The sequence below is a fragment of the Ischnura elegans genome (genome assembly GCF_921293095.1).
Source record: "Ischnura elegans chromosome 13 unlocalized genomic scaffold, ioIscEleg1.1 SUPER_13_unloc_3, whole genome shotgun sequence".
NCBI classification, from domain to species: domain Eukaryota; kingdom Metazoa; phylum Arthropoda; class Insecta; order Odonata; family Coenagrionidae; genus Ischnura; species Ischnura elegans.
Window position 1 is genome coordinate 9,153,679 of NW_025791659.1, and position 23,638 is coordinate 9,177,316.

Sequence of the window (23,638 nt, forward strand, 5' to 3'; positions counted from 1 at the left end):
CTAAATTATAAAATTCACGGCTTTTTCCAGGTTTTCACGGTCTAAATGTCATCAAATTCACGGTTTTCAGATAAGGCATTTTAGGCAGAAATATTGATCACGTAACAATCATCGGCCGCACATTAACTAAAAATGTAACAAACGCAACAGATGCCTTGAATGCAAACACAGCAATGAAAGTGCTTTCTCTCATTACGTCACCTATCGTTAGCAAAATTCATGTCCGGCTAAAAGGGTGTGAGTGGGAAAATGGAGAGAGCAGGGTGCCAGGGAAGTGAAGAATTTTTGCCAGGGTTAATGTCTTCCAATCGCAGGCTTAAGGTCAATGTGCTGTCATCGCACACGGACCAATACATAATTGCGCTTTCGAATGCACGTGCGCAGGTAAATGCGTGGACATTGCCTACACGTGAATGACCTTGAAACATGATTGAAATATCGTTTTTTTCTTTTTACCCGTCTATTGTTGTTCTACAATCAAGTTTGAGAGATTTTTAAGGCTTTATGATGAAATTCACGGCTTTTTCTAGGTTTTTTCACGGTAGACAAATTTCACGGCTTATTCACCGTTTTTAGGTTTTCACGGTTGAGTGGGAACCCTGTAATAAAAGGTTGAAAACCAATACCAGAGTGCATAAATTAGACAAGTAGATTGTCACACAAACATAAAAATAAATAGAAATATACAGAAATCGCCCAAAAATGATTTGACAAGCGGTCTCTCTCACCTGATGAGTCGCTCTCCGACAGCCTCCTTCGACTCCCTCCTCTCCCGCTCCGTCTGCGAATGGATTATGTTCCTGTCTATCAGCTCCTGCACAGCCGGTCGCAGCGACAACTTGAGAGCCAGGCTGTCCTTGCGCGCAATCTTGGACGCGAGGCGACCTTCATTGCACGATACAAAAATACAAAGCATGCAGGAGTTGAATGAAACATTAAAAATAATAAAGTAAAATTTCTGAGTAAGTAAATATAACACCCACGAGAAACAATTGCTTTTCCTTTATTTCTTTACCCTTACACTGCCAAGGGGCAATATATCGGCCCTTGCTGGTTGAGCGAAAAACTGCCTGGGGCCGATTTATAGGCTCGACTTTTTGTTTAATTTATCTCTATTTCTAAAAATTATTTCAAGCTTGTACACTAATAGGCGATACAGATATAAAGGTATGCAGGTGGTACAGGGCCGGTTGCGTGGCGTAATTCATACGCCACTGGTTCCTCTTATCGGTCTAAAGAAAATTTTCTGCAATACTTTGTGCTTTAAAAACTCACGCTGTATACAGTCAAAATGACATTGTAAGAATACTCGAGGTCATTCAATAAAAGCAAAGCATGAGGTACAGGGATGGTCATGCGGCATACTTTGTACGCCACGGGTGTTGATTCCCTTTGGCAGTCTAAAAATAAATTAGCTACAATACCTCGAGCTTTGTAAACTAGCACTATAGACAGTCAAAGTACATAGTAAGAATAAACGAGGCCATTCTAGACCAGAATGTACGTATAATGTTGAAATCCTTGGTTTCCGAAGATTGGCGTACTTTAAACGCCAGCGTGCTCGCTCTAGGGTTAATATTATCGATTGAATTATTTTGATTTATTTATTATTTGTCAAGAGTTGTACACCGTAACCACCAGGCTACATTTCATTCTTGGATAGGGAGTGCTTCTGAGGGAATATATGTATTTCCTATCATTCAAATTAAGACTGCCTATAGCAAAATGAGAAAGAGATTTGTTAATGGCCTCATTAACCTGTTAATCCAATTTTGCGTTCCATGGTACGGTATTCTCCTTACAATCAATTGATTCCACTACAGTCAGATGCGACGCCAACACTGAAACATCGCATTGCGAAAAACCCTTGAACTTCTCGTCATTCGGCTTTCAATGTTCAAGTTTTCCAGGTGTTCTTTTTACCTATGGGAGAGCTGTGCTCATAACAGTGGTTTTTCTTTTAAAACAAGATTTTTTGATCAGTTCTCTCATGATAAAAAGAATACCCGGAAAATGTGAGCACTGATAGCCGAATGACGAGAAGTTCAATGGTTATTTTTCAATGCGTGGTGCCACAGTTGGCGTCGCCTCTGACGGTAATTTTTAATACGATGGAATCCAATTGTCGCTGGTTTTGTTGTACAGTTCGAACAAGAAGCCAGAATGAAAATAGTATTCTGGTATATACAGGGTGTCCCATTTATCTTGACCATCCAAAATAACTTTTTGCCCTGATGTATATTCAAAAATGTGTCAAGCAAATGTCCATTAGCCGTCAGGGGGACATTAATTAGCATGATTGTCTTCCTTTAAGCTTTGTTATTTACAAAGATATGAACAGTGGTATGTCTTTAAAAAAAAAAAAGGAAATGAATTACCGAATAAAAAATATAGGGTGCCATTTAAAAAAGAAGTACCGCTGTTCATATCTTTGTAAATAACAAAGCTACAAGGGAGGCAGTCATGCTGATTAATGTCCCCCTGACGGCTAATGGACATTTGCTTGACACATTTTTGAATTTACATCAGGACAAAAAGTTATTTCGGATGGTCAAGATATATGAGACACCCTGTACTTACAGAATCCTGCTATTTATCATTATTTCAATGATTTTCACTGAAAATCTTGTTTTTATTGGTGGAAATCTTTTTCTGTAATGCGTCTGCTGTTTTTCCATTTTTTCTGAGAATCGATTCTGAGACCTGTAGTCAAGAGTCGTACACAGTGACTACCAGATTACGTTTCATTATTGGTCAGGGCATGTTTCTATGGGAATATATTCGGCCAGCAAATGTTTAACTGCATTTTTTGTTTAAACTATTGGTTATATAATCCCATATGAGGTGATCCGTGAACTACTCCCTATGAACTACAACACTACAAAGTTTGTTTGAAATCTGAGACCCAGTTTTGCGACACTCCCCTTGTCAGTATGAACAATTAAATATTGCACTACATAAATCAATTGACATAACAGAATTATAATGTTACCAAATAATGCTTTAAATGTTTGTACACTTTACTTCTTATATTATCATATTTCATCTTTCGGTATGCTACTTTTTAATGTGCTAATATAATTCTTATAAATGTTTGAATGCTTCATACATCTTTGTGAATTTTACAACTTTTTATTGATTACATGCTCTTTACTGATAAATGTGCTAATTTATGCTTATTAATGTTTATATGATTTTATATGCTAGTTTTTTTTTGTACATTGGGTTAACACCCGTATAAATAAACAATAACAATAATAATAAAATGATAAGATACAGAAAATTTGTTGTGCCGCAAGGCTCAATACTGGGACCAAATTTATTCAAAAGCTAGAATCACAAGATCATTCTTTCCATTCCCATCAAGTGATAGCTATAGCAATAATAGCTTTTCAGGGATCAAAAGAGTGATTGTTCGATGACCCATCATTTTCTAAATAATAAAGACATTCCCACCGAATTTTATCTATAAAGTTTATACTGTAGCCAAATAGCACAGGTTAAGCAATAACCATTTAGAATCACTTATAATTTAGTCTTAATGTTAAGTTAAAATTTAAAAAAATAGCAAAAGAAGCAATTGTCATTTAGAAAAAGAAATACATATTTGTCATCAAAAAGAAGAAAAAATAATGTTTACCGAATTGTCAAAACCTTTGGTCATTCATTTGGCAGTGTTGTTAATTTATCTCTAATTGATGTTGAACATATCTTGGAATTTATGAAAGTTATTAGCATCTGTCTAAATAGGCAGATCAAATCCTGCGAGTCAATTTACATTATTTACACTAGAAATTGGTAATGAGAAATTCAACCAGTTAAATCCAATTGTTAACCTTCATCACACCCGAGAACACCTTAGTCTACCAATTGATATTCTTTGTAAATATAAAATAGGGAATATTATGCTGATAGCCTGCTTTTTCAATTCATTTTCCTAATCAGTTTTTAACTTTGATGCTCTTGATTTTAACCTTTCGTCAGGCACAATATTGGAACACAGGCGGTCCATGACTTTCGTACACCCGACTTTCGTACAATTCGCACATTCAAAATTGACACCTTTTACTTGACTTCCGTACGCTGAATTCGGACTTTCGGACGTTGGTCTGTAATTTTTTTAAAATTCCCGCGATGTTTATTGCGCATCCCAACATTCAACTGCTTCAAATGGCAGTATATGCGAACAATACGAACGCATACAATGAAGGGAATTGTTGGTAGTTGACTCTAATCTAGGTGATTTATTTGAGAGAGAGATTGCCTGCTATAGGCTCCTTTATCAAAAGAAGAAGAAGAAAGCCTTCATTGAAGATATTTTTCAAAAGAAGTTGACTAGACATCATCAAATAGCTTTCAATAAAACTAGTAAGATCTTCTTTCTAATTGTGTTTTTTCGTTTGAGTGCTGTTTAATTCATGTACACCTTCAGCAACGATATTGCACGAAATATCACACGAATTCCGTTAGTCTTTTGTCTTTTTTTTAAAAACATGCGAAATATACGCGATCACGAATGACCTGCCAAATGTCGAATTTTGGTGTAAAAATTAAAAGGTATCCAGAGTGCAGGATTAAACAATTACATTTTGTTACGCTTCTTGATATGTCTTTTTATTTATAGTGGACATAATAAGTGGAATGGTTAACTTAAACGCCAAGAGGAAGTTTCACTCGATAGCCAACGGAGTTCTTGTTTTTTAAACTTTTATTTGCATCTTCTGCGTATTTTCGAAAGAAATTAGATGATATGATGAGTTTTATTTACATATTATTAAAATTAAGTCAATTGAAATGAATTCCGTGAAAAAAAAGGTTTCAGTACGTATATTCCGCTCTTCTGGAACGTAACCCCTAATTAGTATGGAAGTCAATGGTTCGACTTTCGTAGATTCGACTTTCGTACAAGCTTTCGGGAACACATTGTGTACGAAAGTCGGGGACCGCCTGTAATGAGTTTAGACGCAATGTGTCTGATACGCACAGATGTGAAAAAACATTATTAACTCTTAGCACGGCTCAGTGGTATAGGTTTAAAGTTTAAAGCACCATTATTAGTGTAAACAAACACTTAAATGATGTCTTATTTTGCAATGCATATACCCCTTTCCACACCGTCATGTGGCTCTAGACCAATCCAGCAAGGTGCAATTAAACACACTCTTAAGGCTATTAAGTATTATTACAGTTAATGTACTGTAGCATGTGAATTCTAAAAGATGAGAGTCTCATTTTTGCTATCTTGTTTATCTAATAATGCTTTTATTTTGCTTTACTGTGCGATTATTTTGCTTAATAGGGTGATTTCCTATTATTTTTTTATTGCCTAAATCGAAAGATTATTACTCCTGGAGTACTTATTTCACGCTTTTAGATTTTTAAATGACGATATCTATTTTTCGCGATAAAATGAAAAGTGAAAATTTTCAAGCGCGTGAAAACGCGACGCGTAAGTATGAATGCCTGGAAATCTCTCCGCGTGGCGTATTTCTGGTTCCCGCTGCCGTGCTGTGAGGTGACCTTGAGGCGAGGCTCAGCCCTGATACGACGCAGGCTGCTAGCGGGTAGCTGAGTACCCTGCTGGCTGGTAGCGCTTGGCTTAAATAAGGATTATTAATACCTTATCAAACCAGGAAAACTTTCCGACCTTAGCCAGTTTTAATAAGTGATTATTAAGACATGTTTCCCTGAGCTCTGCGCCTCGTGCATGCATTGGTAACCTCAGACGACGTATAACTCCTATCTTCTCCTATAGAAACTAGGTCCCTGTGACGTCACGTGGAGCGGCATCGCATGGGCGCCAATCTGGCCTTTTTCAAATGAGGATAAAAATGGACCATTGCCATTCGTCGAAACCGGTATTTCTAAAACGAAATAATTTGTATATTATGAATACACTTATGGTGGGTAACGAATCGCAATCAATGCCTTTCGTTTTCTTTGATGAAGGAAACTACCCTATTATGCTAAAAACTCCGCCACTGATCTGCCAGCATAAATGCGGAAAGTAAAAGGCAGCGTAGAGTGTGCCTAAACAAAAAGCTATACTGACATAGGCAGTGAATGTCACAGGTAATGATTGCAAGTCACCACCAATAATAGGGTAGTTTCCTTCATCAAAGAAAACGAAAGGCATTGATTGCGATTCGTTACCCACATTAGTGTATTCATAATATAAAAATTATTTGGTTTTAGAAATCCCAGTTTAGACGAATGGCAATATTCAATTTTAAACACATTTGAAAAAGGCCACATTGGCACCCATGCGATTCCACTCCACGTGACTTCACAGGGACCTAGTTTCTATACGAGTGGATGGGAGTTTTACATTGCCTGAGATTACTAATGCATGCATGAGGCCCAGAGCTCAGGGAAACATCTTTAATTAATCGCCTATTAAAACTGCCTATGGTCGGAAAGTTTCCTTCGTTTGATACGGGAATAATAATCCTTATGTAAGCCAAGCGCTACCTCCTAGCAGGGTACTAGGCTACCTGCTAGCAGCCTGCGTCGTATCAGCGCTCAAGCCTCACCCCAAGGTCACCTCACACGCCGACAGCTGGAACCAGAAATACGTCACACGGACTTTTCCCATCATTCCTACTTAGCCGTCGCGTTTTCGCACGCTTGAAATTTTTCACTTTTCGTTTAATCACGAAAAATAGATATCGTAATTTAAAAATCTAAAAGCGTGAAATGCGCACTTCAGGAGTAACGATCTTTCGATTTAGGCAATAAAAAAAGTGATAGGAAACCACCGTATCGACCGGATGAAATTATAAAATCGAACATACCGCCAAATGAATGACTGCTGTGGACGTACCTTGTACGTCCGCACGACAGACTGCGGTGGACGTACTTTTTCTTCTTCCCTGCCATACGGTCAGCACTTTCGCCGAAGCACTTCGAAGGGACCCACTAATCCAGGACCCTTTCCTCGACGAATTCACCCACGCAAGACCGTCTCATCGGCCCTACCAGCGGGGGCCCTACCTCCGGAAAAGTGATCGCTCTGACTGAAATGTGAAAATCAATCAATCAATCCGATCATCAAAAAATGATTGTTTTCATCGCACTCCTGCCAATCAAGCAATCAAAGTACGTCTTTGAACCGTGTTTCTGCGATGAAAAATAACGATTTTGTTAACTTTGATATAATGGCCGTTTTCCGGTGGTCCGCAGCCACGTTTTGTTGCAAAGTTAACAAAATCGTTATTTTTCATCGCAGAAACACGGTTCAAAGACGTACTTGATTGCTTGATTGGCAGGAGAGCGATGAGAACAATCATATTGTGATGATCGCATTGATTGGTTGATTTTCAAAATGCAGTCAGAGGGTCACTTTTCGGGAGGTAGGGTCCTCGCTGGTAGGGCCGATGAGACGGTCCTGCGAGGGTGAGTTCGTCGAGGAAAGGGTCGCGGATTAGTGATCCTTCGGAGGGTGTACCACACCCATCCTGAAAGTACCTGCTCCATGGGCCCAGGAATCGCATTTTAACATTTTCGCCGCATGTGAGGAGTAGGTTTTCGGAGATTGAACAGCAGCAAAAGGGTTAAATTATAAAATTGAACATACCGCCAAATGAATGACAAAAGATTCACTTATCAATCGGACAAAGAAAGCTTTCACAATGAAATAGATATGCATTCAAACACTGTACATGCTAAGAGAGAGTTGAATGTTACAACAGATGCCAAAGACAAGTTAGCCCTTTGGCGTATGAAAATTGCTCCCTGAAACAAGGAAACAAATAGCTTGCTCATGCACACTCACACACGCAAATCAACGCAACAAGTACGTAGAGGAAAGGAAAGGTTAAGAGTAAACACTGGTGGAAGACTGGTCAGAAAGCAACATCACTTCATCATTTTTGGGCGCATTCAGAGTCACTGGTCAGAACTCTGGCTCAACGCACTAATAAATAATAATAGCACGCAATATTACTGGGCGTGGACAGTATTTAAAAAAAACGTGTACAGTGAAACCTCGATATAACGACACCCCACGGTGCACTAATAAACACTCGCTATAGCGAATTGTCACTGTACCGGAGGTGGAGAAAATAATAGCCAATATACCTGTTGCAAACAGATAAACAGGAACAGGAGTGGTGCGGCGACAGATAAACATCTCTCCGATAAACGTAAGCATAAATCCAGACGAAAGGCGATGTTTTTTTGCATCACTAAATTTCCTTACTCAAATAACGACTAACTATTCAAACAATTTATAAGCGCCGCACTGAATAAAAATCATGCAAAGCATTGTTTCGTCAATCATTATATTTATCGAACGACAGTTTACCACATAAATTTGAGACTGAGCACTCCATTAACTTCATTTCTAACAGATCGCTAGCAGTTACAGAGGTTAAGGAGTCTTGATGAAAGTCTTCTGGCGGTGAAACCCTCGCTATGGCGAGAGCCAACACCGAAAGGGTCTCGTAAAAACGAATTTTTTAACACGCTTATTATAGGGTCAATTGACGGTGCATCGGCTATCTCTCGTAATAGCGGGGGTGTCGCTATAGTCCGTACTCGCTTTAACGAGGTTCTACTGTATTTAACCCTCCATTGGCATCTATCACACGCCAAGCTATTTTCTTCTCTTTACCCACATTGTGTTTTCAAAGGTAGGAAACTGTCCCAACTTGTATCTAATTATTTTATGCTTCTGAATTAGTCACCGATACGATTTGTTTCGCCACATTTCTGGAATTTATACGAATATTCTGCCGCTTTTGGCGTCTGGTATACGCCATGCGACAACTTGAAATACAATACGTTATATGCTAATTCCTTCGTGATAATTATTGCAAAGTTTTTAAATGCATTTAATAAATTTATTAAACATTATTGACAAATATTTATGGCTTTAAATTTGTGCTATGCGACTTTTTGCTACACATTTTTATGATTGTAATCAATATATCACATGAATGAAACTATTATTGCTTTATAAAGAAGTGTATTAAGTATTTTATTAATATGAATATCTCCATCATTATTATGCATATATTTCATGCATGCCCATGCGTGAAATTACATATTATATATGAATAATTTTTTGTAATTAATACAGTTATTTCTACTGGCATGTATTTTCTTACTATAACTAAATGGCATCTGTGAGATAAATTACGTTCCAGAATGTGACGCGGCTGACAGATGGTTAAAATAGGTATTTGTAATACATAAGTAATTTGTGTTTGGTATTTCAGGTACACTACCTGAATGTATCTTGTATTAAAAATACAGAATTTTGGTATTTTCCCATTCTAAAATAAAAAATACACTCGTAAAATACTTTTGAACAGTAACTGTGTTACTTCTGTAGTAACTTCTGTAAAGTCATGTTTACCAGAGATTACAGTGGAACCTCGTTAAAGCGAGTACGGGCTATAGCGACACCCCCGTTATTACGAGAGATAGCCGATGCACCGTCAATTGACCCTATAATAAGCGTGTTATAAAATTCGTTTTTACGAGACCCTTTTTGGTGTTGGCTCTCGCTATAGCGAGGGTTTCACCGCCGAAAGACTTTCATCAAGACTCCTTAACCTCTGTAACTGCCAGCGATCTGTTAGAAATGAAGTTAATGGAATGCTCAGTCTCAAATTTATGTGGTAAACTGTCGTTCGATAAATATAATAATTGACTAAACAATGCTTTGCATGATTTTTATTCAGTGCGGCGCTTATAAATTGTTGGAATAGTTAGTCGTTATTTGAGTAAGGAAATTAAGTGATGCAAAAAAACATCGCCTTTCGTCTGGATTTATGCTTACGTTTATCGGATAGATGTTTATCATTCACCGCACCACTCCTGTTCCTGTATATCTGTTCGCAACAGGTATATTTGCTATTATTTGCTCCACCTCCGGTAAAGCGACAATTCGCTACAGCAAGTGTTTATTAGTGCACCGTGGGGTGTCGTTATATCGAGGTTGCACTGTACTTTGTTTTTGTTTGAATCGTTTTCTTCGTGCTGGCAACTATCCGTAGCGTGCAAAGGTAGGTCATATTTTTAGTAAGATCTCTTAGCTTCCATACAATTGTATTTTAGAAGGCATTTTAATAAAATGTATCAACTAGGAAAAATTAACATTATATAGTTAATTTTTTAGATATCTTTAAGCTTTACTCCGACGAAAAAACAGGCCTGCAACAGATTTCGGAATACACTTCTGATGTGCACAAGTTTTGACGCAAAGCATGCGTATTTTAGCATGCAGTTGAATTTCGGTGATGGGAGATGGTCGTAATAAGACTGCCGAATCCGTCGTGGCAGCGTGAATGCCGAGACGGCGAGCAAACATTTTTTAGTGAGGTGTCGTATTCCCAAGGATTATTGAAAGGTATATTAGTCGAACCAAGTATATGCCCAAAAGTATTACATAAAATTCAAATAAAATATTCAAAAAACAGCTATATTCCTGCATGAATCCTTTATAGAATATCACTATTACGCGCCAACATCCTGCGTTTACTGCCGCATAGGCAACCGCGCCAAACTTTCCCGTATTCATCGTTTTCCCGCATTCATCGTTCATTTCGTCCATCCCCTTGAAAAACGATAGATCGAGGTTCCACTGTATATAGTTAATTTTTTAGATATCTTTAAGCGGTTTTTTTTTAATTAATGACATTAAAAGTGGACAATAATCACAGCATTTTATACGTCTACTGATATATAAACTTTTTTCATTTCAATGTCCTCAAATTTAACAACAATAACGTAAAAGATGAATATATCGGCGCGCCTCACTAAAATGGTGAAATATAATTTTGCTGTTACTTTTTCAAATACTCGAGTCAAAGGTATTTTTGCATTTTGCATTTCAAATACATTTGGAGCAGTTTTTTGTACTTCAAATACACCTCGGTCTGTATTCTGCCAAGCCCTGAATAATAGTAATAACGATTTTACTTGCTTCCATTACTATTGAGTAAAATAGAAAGTAACATAGAAATTGTCCAAATGATACATCAAGACAAAAGAAGGTAGTAAACAATTAGAACAGTCAAGGACATTTAAAAAAAGTTCAACAGTTACAAAAAACACACTTAGATGACATGAATTCAGAAATACAATATTATTCTTCGTCAGCAAGGGGATTGCTAAGACTGTGCTAGAACAATGGCCGAGAAGACAATGATTTATTACTGGATGGTGATTTGTTATTGATTATTGAGGCTGCATGATGAGGACCACGTACAGAAAGGTAAGTGAAGCTTCAGGGTATAAGCAGAGTTGGTAAGTGACCGTGTAAGTATAATCAGATTACTTAAAAGAATTACTTTTACTGTAATTTGTACTTGTAAAGATAACTTTTTACGAAATGTAATTTTTATTTGTAATTATCTCCTTAACACGTTGCGTACGGATGGCGAGAATTCTCGTCATTTTTTTTCTGAACGTTCCGGACGGATGACGAAGATTCTCGTCATTTAGGTGCGTCAACCTAAACAATTTTAAAGCGTACAATTCGTATCCATTAGTACGTTTCCAGTTGTTGTTCGTTATTCACAATGAATTTCAAACACTTTTTCTTCCTTACCTATATAGTTTCATTTAATAACATCCGCATGCAGACCCCGAACATCACTTTATACCACACAACCACACAAGAAATATTACATGGGCACCCGCTTGTGTCAATAGAAAAAGTAAAGTGCTTTTTTATTAAGGCATTCATTGTGATTCGTTACCCACCATTAGTGTATTCATAATATACAAATTATATGGTTTTAGAAATCCCAGTTTAGACGAATGGCAATGGCCAATTTTAACCGCATTTTAAGGCATTGAGGCATCATAATGTTTGATTGGGTAAAGTTATATTCTACACATTAGCTTTTTAACCATGTTTAAACCAAAGGCATTACGCCCTAATAGGCACATATTTCCAATCTCAACACCTCCACCCAGAATTGGCTTTACTAGGAATTTAAATACCCTGGTACGCAACGTGCTAAGATGATATCGTCACTTTTATCGTCACACGAAAGCTCTCTGTTGAAATCGTTACTTGCTCGTAATCGACGATTACTTGGCTGATTTCACTGATTTATCGAGGCCTACAGATAACTTCTCCGAGTCTCAGAGTACCATAATTTGCTTGTTAAGGTTCGGCCACACTTGTGTTTAAGCTTACTTACGATGGGTACAAAAAAAATGGCACCCTTTGTGTTGCTACACCAGTTATAATTGTATGTACCCATCTCAAGCGAAAAATCAAATTTAGCAATTTCTACGACTCAATTTTTCCACACTTTTACTGCAACATTCTCCAGCTTCCGGGTGGTCTCTAAACAATTTGGTGGTACAATCTTACAAGATGTAATTGTAACTGTAATTTCACTGTTCACTTTTTTTTTATCAGTAATTTTTACACGTCACTGATTACTTTTTCTATTGACACAAGCGCATGATAGTATATTTCTTGTGTGGTAGGGGTGTGCACTTCGTGGTGAGACGAAATATTTGGGATATTTGAGATTTGGGACGATATATAACGAAGTATTTGGGAGTTTTATTTGACGCATAAAGTGCAGTAATATTTTATCTGCCTTGATATCAGAAATACACGGCAAAAACAGTATGTACACATAATGAGAATGAAGTGTTCACATCAGGATGATTTCAAGAATTCAAAAGTATCCCGACTTGGATTCTGAGCTGAAGTGTTTATCTTTGAACGAGGACATGCAGACAAAGAGGGTATAAAGGCGCAAGAGACGCAAGCAACAAGCAACACACACAAACAGACAGACAGACACACTCAAGAACTTATAACGCTAGGGAGGAGAGAGCAAGCAATTTGTTTTCTTCTTTCTAAAATCATTAAATTCTTACTCAATGCATTAAGTAAATACAAAGCATTACTCTGCTCGTCCATGTCCTCGTCCGACGAGTCGTTGTCCGAGTTGACGGCATTGTTCACCACCTTGGGGCGCTGACCGCCAGCTGACATTGGCGTGTTGGCGGGTGCCAGTAGGATCGGCGGCCTCGCGTTCTCCTTGTTTCCCTCGCTGTTGTGAGTGCACGGGAGGCTGAGGCCGAAGCGAACGACCGGCCGACCACTGCTGCAAGGACGACAAACAAAACACAGTCAATAATAATAATAATAATAATAATAATTTATTTATTTAATCCAGTTAAAAAACAGCACGAGGCCAATTACAGAGGACACATAATAGCAGGAGAAACAATCTTCTATATTATTTCTACTGTATAGACACCTTTTTGTCAACTTATACGCAACCAAACTCTACAAATGAGGTACCAAAATGCACAGAATTTATCAGAGAACATGTGACGGCATATTTTACTTCCTAATTATTGCTATTGTTTCCTAAAATTGGTGTTTAAATAATTAAAAAAAAAAAACAAAAAAGAAAACAAAAACTGGTAAATATTCCTGACGTTAACGCCGTCAATGCCGTATTTTTGGTGGCCTTCGGAATGGCAAACATATCTCAGAACTATTAGTGGTTCAATTGAATGAGACTCAGTTTGGCTGCATTTAACCCTTTCGCGCCGGACCTTCGTTGAGGAAAATTCTACCTCAATACAAGTCTCTTGAAAGTTTTCTATACTCCCCTGTACGAAGCTTTTTCGCGTTGAAAGTAGGCTGCGGGTCCCTCCCTAACCATTTTTGGACCCAACTCAATGGGGCGCCGATCCCTTTCCTCGGCCTCTATCCCAGACCCTCCAAGGATTACAAGCCCCTTCCCAGCACGAGTCCGCGGTCAACTGGCTAAAATATTAATGTTAAATGTATGCAAATATTTGTTGCTCGTGTAATTTCTTTGCATTCAAAATGAACTTTGTGTTTTTTTTTCTGAGCGTGCAGAAATTTTAAACGAAGTTCTAACGTTGATATTGACGTATTTAGTATATTTACTAGTTGTTCTATAACTCAGTTGATATTATCCGTTTGAAATTTCCATGTGGTCAGCAAAAAAAGATTAATTCATTTCTAGCATTGAATTTCAAAAGTAAGCAACAAATATGTTTTTTGGAAAAAACACTGCAAATGACAGTGGTTGACCGCGTGGAAAGGATAGGAAAGAGTCGACCTGAGCGGCCGAAGAAGGGACTGGGCTAGCGCTAAGGCGGATCACGAGGGGCGACCGCGTCCATGGGTCTATTGTGCCCGCCACGGTCACTTTTTTCGAACTGTGCCGCACAGGCGCGGCACACATTTGTTGGTTAGGGTAGGAAAATTCACAGGTGTGGCATTCGTTGTTCAAGGAAGGGAATCCTCCTTGCACAGGTGTGACATTCGGCACGAAAGGCTTAATTAATGTTCAAGCAGTACTATTAACTAGCCTTTCACAATGACACTGCTTAAATATCTAAACTTCATTACGAAGATAAGAAAATTCCTCTCATGCCTATGCTTGCTTCAATTAAAATCAATGAAATACTTGTCGCCGTGTGATCAAAATGAAGACTACAATATATACCACCGTGACGAAGCCCCGTACCCGGATACCCTGGGTGGGGGTCGACGATGCAAAACATTAAACCGACTGAATCATCCATAGGGAGATGAGATATTTATGAATTACATAAAGCATGTAAAAAGTACCACATAAAAATTAATTAATTACAGCCAAACTAAGGCCGATTCAATGGAACCACTACCAGTTCAGAGATGTGTTCACCATTCCAAATGCCACTAAAAATACGGCATTGAAAAAGACGGAGCAAGGTACTTGACCTGTACTTCATACTTTTCATGTTACTATTTCTGTGAATTCCTATTACCTTATCAAACGAAGGAAACTGTCTGACCTTAGGCAATTTTAGTAGGTACACATTAAGAGATGTTTCCCTGAGCTCTGAGCCTCATGCATGCATTGTTAATCTCAGACAATCTAAAACTCCTATCTATTCGTATAGCATCTAGGTCCCTGTGACGTCACGTGGAGCGGCATTGCATTGCTGCCAATCTGGCCTTTTACAAATGAGGTTTAATTACCATTAAGGTTTAATTCTAATGAGATTTAATGGACATTGACATTCGCCTAAACTGGGATTTCTGAAACCAAATAATTTGTATATTATGAATACACTAATGGTGGGTAACGAATCGCAATCAATGCCTTCCGTTTTCTTTGATGAAGGAAACTACCCTGTTGATGCGATTGCATCACATCCCTCTCTCTTTGGGTGATGAAAAATCTAAACTTTCTAAATCTAATCTTTTTGGTGTGCCTCTGATGTTTTACCCAGAAAATAATCTATTTACCTCCACATTACCCAGACTTACAGTCCCAATTCTTATTTCTCTGACACTAATGAACCCTGTGATCTTTTAATGCAGGTGAAATTAAATACAAATATGTCTTTCAATTATTCACTTCATTGCCAAGAAAAACCTTTTAAGATCGGGAAAAAAACCAGACATCACATCCTATCTCAACTCGTAACGTATAATAATGGAATACCTTGCACAAATAAAAGAGTACTCATTATGTTTACCTTATTCGTATCCTTGGTCGCAGAGGGACTCGCCTTCCCAGTCAGGAAAGCACAAAGAGAACAATAAACATTGTTTACACAAAAACAAACATAAACACTCAACAAAGACAGTCATTTATTGTCTATAAACAGCCGGTAGGAGGACATAAAGTCCAAACCAAAAAGTCAAAATCTATTAGATCCAAAAATATTTCTAGAAAATCTATTATTTTAAGAACTATCCTCTGTTTTATTTCTACTGTATGGATACCTTTTTCTCAACTTATACGCCACCAAACTCTACAAATGAGGTACCAAAATGCACAGAATTTATCAGAGAACATGCGACGGCATATCTTACTTCCTAAATATTACTTGTTTCCTTAAATAGGTTATTAAAAATATAAATAAAATAATTGATTTAAAAAATATAATCGATTCCGGCAAGATTGTCCTCATCCCAAGAATACAGTTAACGCCGTCGGATCCCATCATGCCTTTTAATTTGACTCGCAGACAATTTCCCATTAAGGTTTCCAATGCGATGACTATTAACACGGCTCAGGGTCAGACTCTGCAAAGAGTTGGCTTATTCCTGCCTGGCCCTGTATTCTCTCATGGCCAACTTTATGTAGCATTCTCTAGGGTAAGATCTTTTCAAAATATTTTTGTAAATATTAAGGAAAACGCTAAACAAGTATTAACATAGAATAGTGTAATTACTTCCAATGTTGTGTTTAAAGAGGTCCTCTGACCTCAATTTGTACATGAACATTCCAATTAAATTTGTACATAAGACCCTGCCTTTTTTTTCTACATTTTAAAATTAGAAACGCGCCTATCCCTCTGTGGACCTGCATTGAAAAGAGTGGGGGAAGCCCGCTGGGAGCGGGCGCAGCACGCTCGTAAGTATTTATTTATAATGTCAATGAGGTTTTAGCTGATCCCCTTTTCATGTGTATTTTTGATCAATGCTAATTTTTGCTTTGTTGGAATGCTGTCTGCTTTGTAAATAGTTTATACTATTATTATTCCTGACGTGCCTCATATTGTGTACAAACCTTGTAACTCAATCGCTGGGCAAATAAATATATTATTATTATTATTATAAGTTAATTTAGAGGAAATCGTCATGTCCATGGTCAACGTGTTCGAGAACTCTGCAGTCAATTGGACAGTGGCGGCGCGTTCGTATACGCATGTTAGCAAGTGCACACCCAAAGATGAATGAATTATAAAAGAAAACTATTCCTTTGCAACGAGAAGGATAAAAATCCTGTCTGCATATGCTAGAAACATGAACGCTACAGCTTTTCGAATTCACCGCTCTACAAGTGTGCGATCCAGTGGCATCGCGCCGGGCCAAAGGCATTGGCCGGGCGCATTTTGTAATATATAAAAACTTTGGAAGCATAGCAACCCACGAAATAGCTCAAATAATAAATATGTGCTTTGAGAGAACATAAATTCACAAACATCAACTGTCTAAAGTCAGTAATTCGGAAATAACATTTCGGATATTTAATGAATAAAAACGTCATTTTTCTCCTCGATTGCGTCTACATTTTGTTCAATTTACAATTATTAAACTATAGTTCATGATTTGAGCGCTAAAGTTTCGGGTGAAAGTCCCAATTGATGACACAATCTCTGTTTATTCGATGAACACATTCCAGCCAAAACGAGCCGCTACGTTAGCTTGGCTCACCTATGAGATCACAATATTGCCTATCTCTAATCATTCAAGGAACTCAGCCGAAAGAAATTTCAAGCATGTCCTAATTTGCTTGAATGATTCCGTGAATGATATGATCGCATGGCGTCCATCTTGCCATTAGCACCACCTCGGAATTTTAAGATCATATATACAGGCGGTCCCCGACTTTCGTACACAATGCGTTCCCGAAAACTTGTACGAAAGTCGAATGTACGAAAGTCGAACCATTGACTTCCATACTAATTAGGGGTTACGTTCCAGAAGAGCGGAATATACGTACTGAAACCTTTTTTTTCACGGAATTCATTTCAATTGACTTAATTTAAAAAAATATGTTAATAAAACTCCTCAAATCATGTAATATCTTTCGAAAATACGCAGAAAATGCAAATAAAAGTTTAAAAAACAAGAACTCCGTTGGCTATCGAGTGAAACTTCCTCTTGGCGTTTAAGTTGACATTCCACTTATTATGTCCACTATAAATAAAAAGACATATCAAGAAGCATAACAAAATGTAGTTGTTGAACCCGCACTCTGGATACCTTTTAATTTTTACACCAAAATTCGACATTTGGCAGGTGACATTCGTGATCGCGTATATTTCGCACGTTTTTAAAAAAAAGACAAACGGAATTCGTGTGATATTTCGTGCAATATCGTTGCTGAAGGTGTACACATGAATTAAACAGCACTCAAACGAAAAAACACAATTAGAAAGAAGATCTTACTAGTTTTATTGAAAGCTATTTGATGATGTCTAGTCAACTTCTTTTGAAAAATATCTTCAATGAAGGCTTTCTTCTTCTTTTGATAAAGGAGCCTATGGCAGGCAGTCTCTCTCCCAAATAAATCACCTAGATTAGAGTCAACTACCAACAATTCCCTTCATTATATACGTTCGTAATGTTCGCATATACTGCCATTTGAAACAATTGAATGTTGGGATGCGAAATAAACATCGCGGGAATTAAAAAAAAAATTACAGACCAACGTCCGAAAGTCCGAATTTAGCGTACGAAAGTCAAGTAAAAGGTGTCAATTTTGAACGTACGAAAGTGCGAATTGTACGAAAGTCAAGTGTACGAAAATCGAGGACCGCCTGTATTATAATTATTAAATGACTAAAAAGGTAAATCTCTAATTATTACGTTAATCTTTGACCCTTCTTCTGTTCAACTGTGTTTAGTCCAATTATTCAACAGATATGAATTGTCGGACAATAAGACGGGTTTCGGATGACTGTTTTTTTAAATTTATCCAAACATGCCTTCCAGATTTAGTTTTTTTTAATTGATGAAGCACCTCAAATGATATGATTCCAGTTGTTGTTACGACAATAGGGCATACACAATTACATTTTTCACATGGCTTTAATCTCTGCTCCAAGTTTGTCATATTTATTAATTTTGGAGGAGTGTGCTTTCTGTACACTAGTTTAATGAGATTGTTACGTCTATGAATGTGTTGTGACGTTTTATTTTGTCTATTATTACAATGCCCGGTCTATAGCTTTGAATTTTTTGGTCAGTTGTGATTTCAGCATTCCAGTGTATCTTGCATTTATCATTTTCCTTAACACCGGGTGGATGGTATTTGTAATATGGTGCATCGATGTCCAGGATTTCATACATTATAATTATTATTATTAGATGGCGGTAACCCAGTGCTGATTTCATACGGGACATGAACCTGGGACCCTTTTGTCAGAAGCCAAGCCTTACCCAATACGCCTCCATGCTCCCTTTTATAAGATTAAATGATTAAAAAAGGCAAATCTCTAATTACTACGTTAATCTTTGACCCTTCTTCTTCCCAGTTGGAAAAAGTCTCACCTGTTGTCCGCACCCTGCTGGCACATTCGTCCGCCTTGATGCTGCTGCTGCTGCTGTTGTTGTTGTTGGTGGTGCTGCTGTTGGTGCTGCATTGTCTGCTGGGGGGACGGCATGGGCATGCCCCCCTGTGGCACGGACGACTGAGGCGGTGGGGGTGGCGGTGGGGGCGGAGGGGGTGGAGGAGGGGGCGGTGGGGGAGAGTACCGCCCCAGCAGCCCCCTCCTCTTCTTCAGCGCACTCTTGAGCGGCACCGCGTACGGCTTCGGCTCCTTCGCCAGGATCTCCTCCACGCGGTTCGTGTCGATGGCGGGGTCGGGACGCGAAACCTGTGTACCGCAGGAAACAATAATTATATTAGATATGATAACAGTGAAACTTGGTTAGTACGTTCCTCTCATTATTAGCGAGTGTTGTGTCTCAGAAAAGAAAAAAATACCCCACTATCGGCACACAAAAGGTAGAATACTGAACTTTAAGCATTTGTATAAAATTGTTCCAAAGCTCCATAGGGTCGTAACATATATCGCTTTACTCCTTGTTTATTCGGTTTCAACAAATGAATCATTAAACATTGTTTAAACATCAACTTTTAGCTTCTACAGTCAAAAGAGTGAAGAAGAACACACAAAAAACTATGAGAACGGCGAAACAGCCGTCTTCATCATCTCGTCACCGTCACAATATTTGATTGGTGCATTTCATTGTATTTTTTATACACAAAACGACATAGCTTTTTAAAATTAAATTTTACCCATTCTTTGATTTTTTTAAGTGGCCAAAAAGTATACAGTGAGTCCTCGTTTAACGTCACTTACCGTTCCTGAAAAATGTGACGATAAACGAAATGACGTTAATCAAAATATAATATCCCATAAGAAACAATGTAAAAGTGAATATCGGCCCCTAGACCTCACAATTCCTACGCGAAAAAAAATGTTAGCGTATCATATCTGGGGCATTTTTTACGATGGGAATGCCAAGCTATGGCATAAATACAAGTTCCTGTCTTCATCGACGACAATAGCAGCAGAGACGTAAATCCTTCTCCATTTTTGTATCTTCCCGCATTTGCTCTTCAGCTTCGCTATGGTGGTCGCCCGGGCGAGCGTTGCCTGGGCATCATCATCGCTGAAACACTGTCGCAGTTACAGGAACTAAAATTATTGTGAACACGGCGAAAAAAGTGACGACAAAAGCTCCGAGTTCTACACGGAAAAATGCCTTGAAATCACTTTTTAGGTTCCTGAAAACCATTATGTCAAGTAAAACGTTGCACACATGCCTAAGAATTCATTTTGCTGAAAATTTGCTAAAACCATAATCGCAATTAGCAATAAACACACCGTTTTACACTTCGTTTAGACTGACTGTATTACCGCCCACAAAACGAACAACCTGCAACGCCCGCCGCTTCGCGTTTTTTTCTCGTGCGAAATTTAAAAGCCTTGACGTTTTCGCGATGCGAAGGTGCGATAAATGAGTGAAGGTCACAAAATTTTTGTGACGTTATCGCGAAATGACGTTAAACGGGGTGACGTAGAACGAGGACTCACTGTATTTCAATTTCCGAGGTGTAGAAAAGAAAATGAATATTGCAGCTACGTATGCTATATGTAAAAAATATTTATAAACTTTTCATGTAAGGAAATATATACAGTAGATTCTGTTTAATGGGTCCACCGGTTACTTGGGGCAGCCGCTTAATTGGGGCAGATCTTGAAGAACAGAACCCAATAGAGGAATATCCCAGAGTATTCTCCGCTTAATTGGGACAGCATGCTGCCTTATTGGGCCATGAGTCGGCGACATAGACTCTATACTCGCGACGAAATTAAAATTTTTTGTTTTCAGAATACTATTTTTTATATTTTCCTCCTTTGATTTACTCTTATTTTTCACAAATGATCCTATTCTTGCCCTATTTTGAAAGCTCTTGTTGTTATAATATCCGCAAGAGGATAGGACTTTTCTTTAATAGGACTTAATAAAAGACATTCATTCAGCGTCGCCCGTGGCTGTGAAAAATATTTTTTTTTAAATGTTATAATTCTTAAATATGATAATAATTTAACTAAAATCGCTGATTTATCAATCAAATTATCAAATTAATAGTTTAATAAACTTATGTTGCATAATAAACATTCTTTAGTCTTCTTTCCATCATTTCAACGCTTGTTTATGCCCATATACAGGATAGTTCGCCTAATAGGGGCAGCCGCACAATTGGGGCAGAGTGCACAAGTCCCGATACGTCCCAATTAACCGGAATCTACTGTTTTTGTTCCTCTTCATTAAAATAAACCAAAAAGATGTAAATCACCCTGCGGCAAAGCACTCTACCAAAACAAGTTTTCGAAGACGACCTTTTTTGCAGCGAGAAAACGTTACTTTCATTAGCAATCATTACTTGCTCGTAATCGACGATTCTTTCAGTAATTTGCGTCTTTGGGTACAGCCACTCTTTTATGTTGTAGCCTCCTTATCCTGGGTACAAAGTATGACAGCCCTTTCGTTGTTACACCAGTCGTAATTCATGTGAATGACATTAGTGGTTGTATAGTGTATGACTTTCATGTTCAAAACTTGATCAACAAAAAAGTTATTAGCGATTAAAGCGTATCCAAGGAGATTGGTATCGATATAACTCGCACGTGAATCGATCGAGCGGAATGGCAATCATTGAAAAAGTTGACCTTTTTAATAAACCTATTACCCTGAAAATTTCATTCATCTAGCTGAAATGGTTGCTAAGATATTTAAGGTTGTATGCTCCACAAAAAAATGGCGACAATGATTTTTCGCGTGCAGGATATTTTTCGGAATTTAATTACGAATTAACCAAGAGGGTTATGGGAAAAGCAGTTAGAACGTGAGGATACGAAGTACCCTCTACGATTTTTCCCGAAGATTCCAAATTTTCATATGGCACGTGTCTCAACGCCGAAATCCAAGATTGAAAATTCGACCACCTCTACAATGGAAAGTCAAAATCGTTTATTCCTCGGAATTGTTTCGACATATGAAAATTCCGAGATAGCCAAAAAATCAACCAAAAAATCTAGTATCTTGCGTTTCATGGAATTTATCCTGCGATGATTGCAAGTTGGTCAAAAAAATTCTTAACGTAGTGCCATAAGAAAAGCATGGGGAACTTTCAAAAAATCATAAAAAATATTAATAATCAATTCATCGCATTGACATCCACACCAAAAAATCTAGTTTATGTCAAGGGAATATCATGTTCCTCACATATTTAGAAATACATAATAAAAGCGAAAAAGTTTTAGTCCCATAAGGCTCCCATGTTAATTCAAGTCGATATATCTCGAAAATTAATCGACTTTTTAAAGTTTTCAGATTTTTCCTCCCGATGATTTTTTTTTTTTACTTTTACGTCCAATAAGCCAAATATCCACACCTATCACAGTTTGGGCTGCTAATTTGTATCAATCACCCAATCAGTGAATCAAATTGCAGCTATTATAGGGATTTTAATTAATTAAATTTTTGGTGGTCAAAAAGTAAAAGCAATCAGTAAAACTATTTTAATTTTACTGATTGCTTTTTAAAATGAAAAATGTGCACCAGTAACTGATTAATTTTTTATCAATGCATCTGTATTTGAGCCCAGTACCTTTTTCTCAGTACATTTACCAACACTGAACATGTTGACATTACAGTGACACTTGGTTAGTACATTCCTCTTAAGCACATTTTCCTCCTAAACGATTTCTCTTGGTCCCAGTACCATCCAAACAAAAAGGGAGAAGAATTTTCTCCCCCATCACCTTCAAAGAGTATACAGTGGAACTTGGTTATAACGTCATCAAAGGGACCAGAAGATTTTTAACGTTATATTCGAGTGACGTTAAAAAAAGCAGCCTTAAATCTGGTGTGAAAGGACAAAGTAAAAACGCAAATGTTCTGCTATATATACAACACTGTTTACTGTGATGTGACTGATGATCTACCGTAACTAACGAAAATAACAATACAATACAGTGTGCCTGTGTCAGTGACCTTGTAGAATGTAGGGGTGGGAAGGGATAAGACCCAGGTATGCGGGACAGCCCCCGCTCCCTCCAGACACCAATTAAACAAAAGAGTTGCATCCCGTCACCAGCTCAACGTCCAGCTTGTGACCTGTTTTTGCTTTTGATGTTTCTACACATGGTTTCTATGAACTTTGGGACATAATATAATCACACTACCACTTTTGCAACCTAAGAATCGCAAAATTTTTGACGCTATACCCGAGCGTCATAATCTGTATTTGTTGACGATATAAACGGGTTTTCGTACAGCATAAAATGTTCAATTTTGGCTGGTCTGCATAAAATGTGACGTTAAACCCGAGTTGACGTTACAGCCGATGCCGTCATAACCAAGTTCCACTGTATATGTTTGCTTAACATTCAATTTTTGTGTAGTTGATAATGACCTCTATGGTTCGAAACGTCGTACGAACGAAATAAATCAGTGGAAATCAACGAAGTCTCCTTTTCATTTTCAAAACATTTAAACATTCACTGAAATAAGTTGTAGCAATGTACAGGCGGTCCCCGACTTACGTACGCAATGCGTTCCCGAAAACTTGTACGAAAGTCGAACCAT

The 23,638-nt window shown here is 37.9% G+C and overlaps 1 protein-coding gene across 1 annotated transcript in view; it reads right to left on the reverse strand.

Moving 5' to 3' along the window:
- LOC124172991 (phosphatase and actin regulator 4-like) overlaps positions 1-23,638 on the reverse strand; it is a 105,604-nt gene that overhangs the window by 18,322 nt on the left and 63,644 nt on the right. Inside the window, exons 9-12 of the mRNA XM_046552524.1 lie at positions 19,025-19,350; positions 15,496-15,528; positions 12,859-13,088; positions 729-885 (exon numbers count right to left, since the gene is read on the reverse strand). Of these exons, the coding sequence (XP_046408480.1) occupies positions 729-885; positions 12,859-13,088; positions 15,496-15,528; positions 19,025-19,350 (746 nt within the window). The remainder of the gene's footprint in view (positions 1-728; positions 886-12,858; positions 13,089-15,495; positions 15,529-19,024; positions 19,351-23,638) is intronic.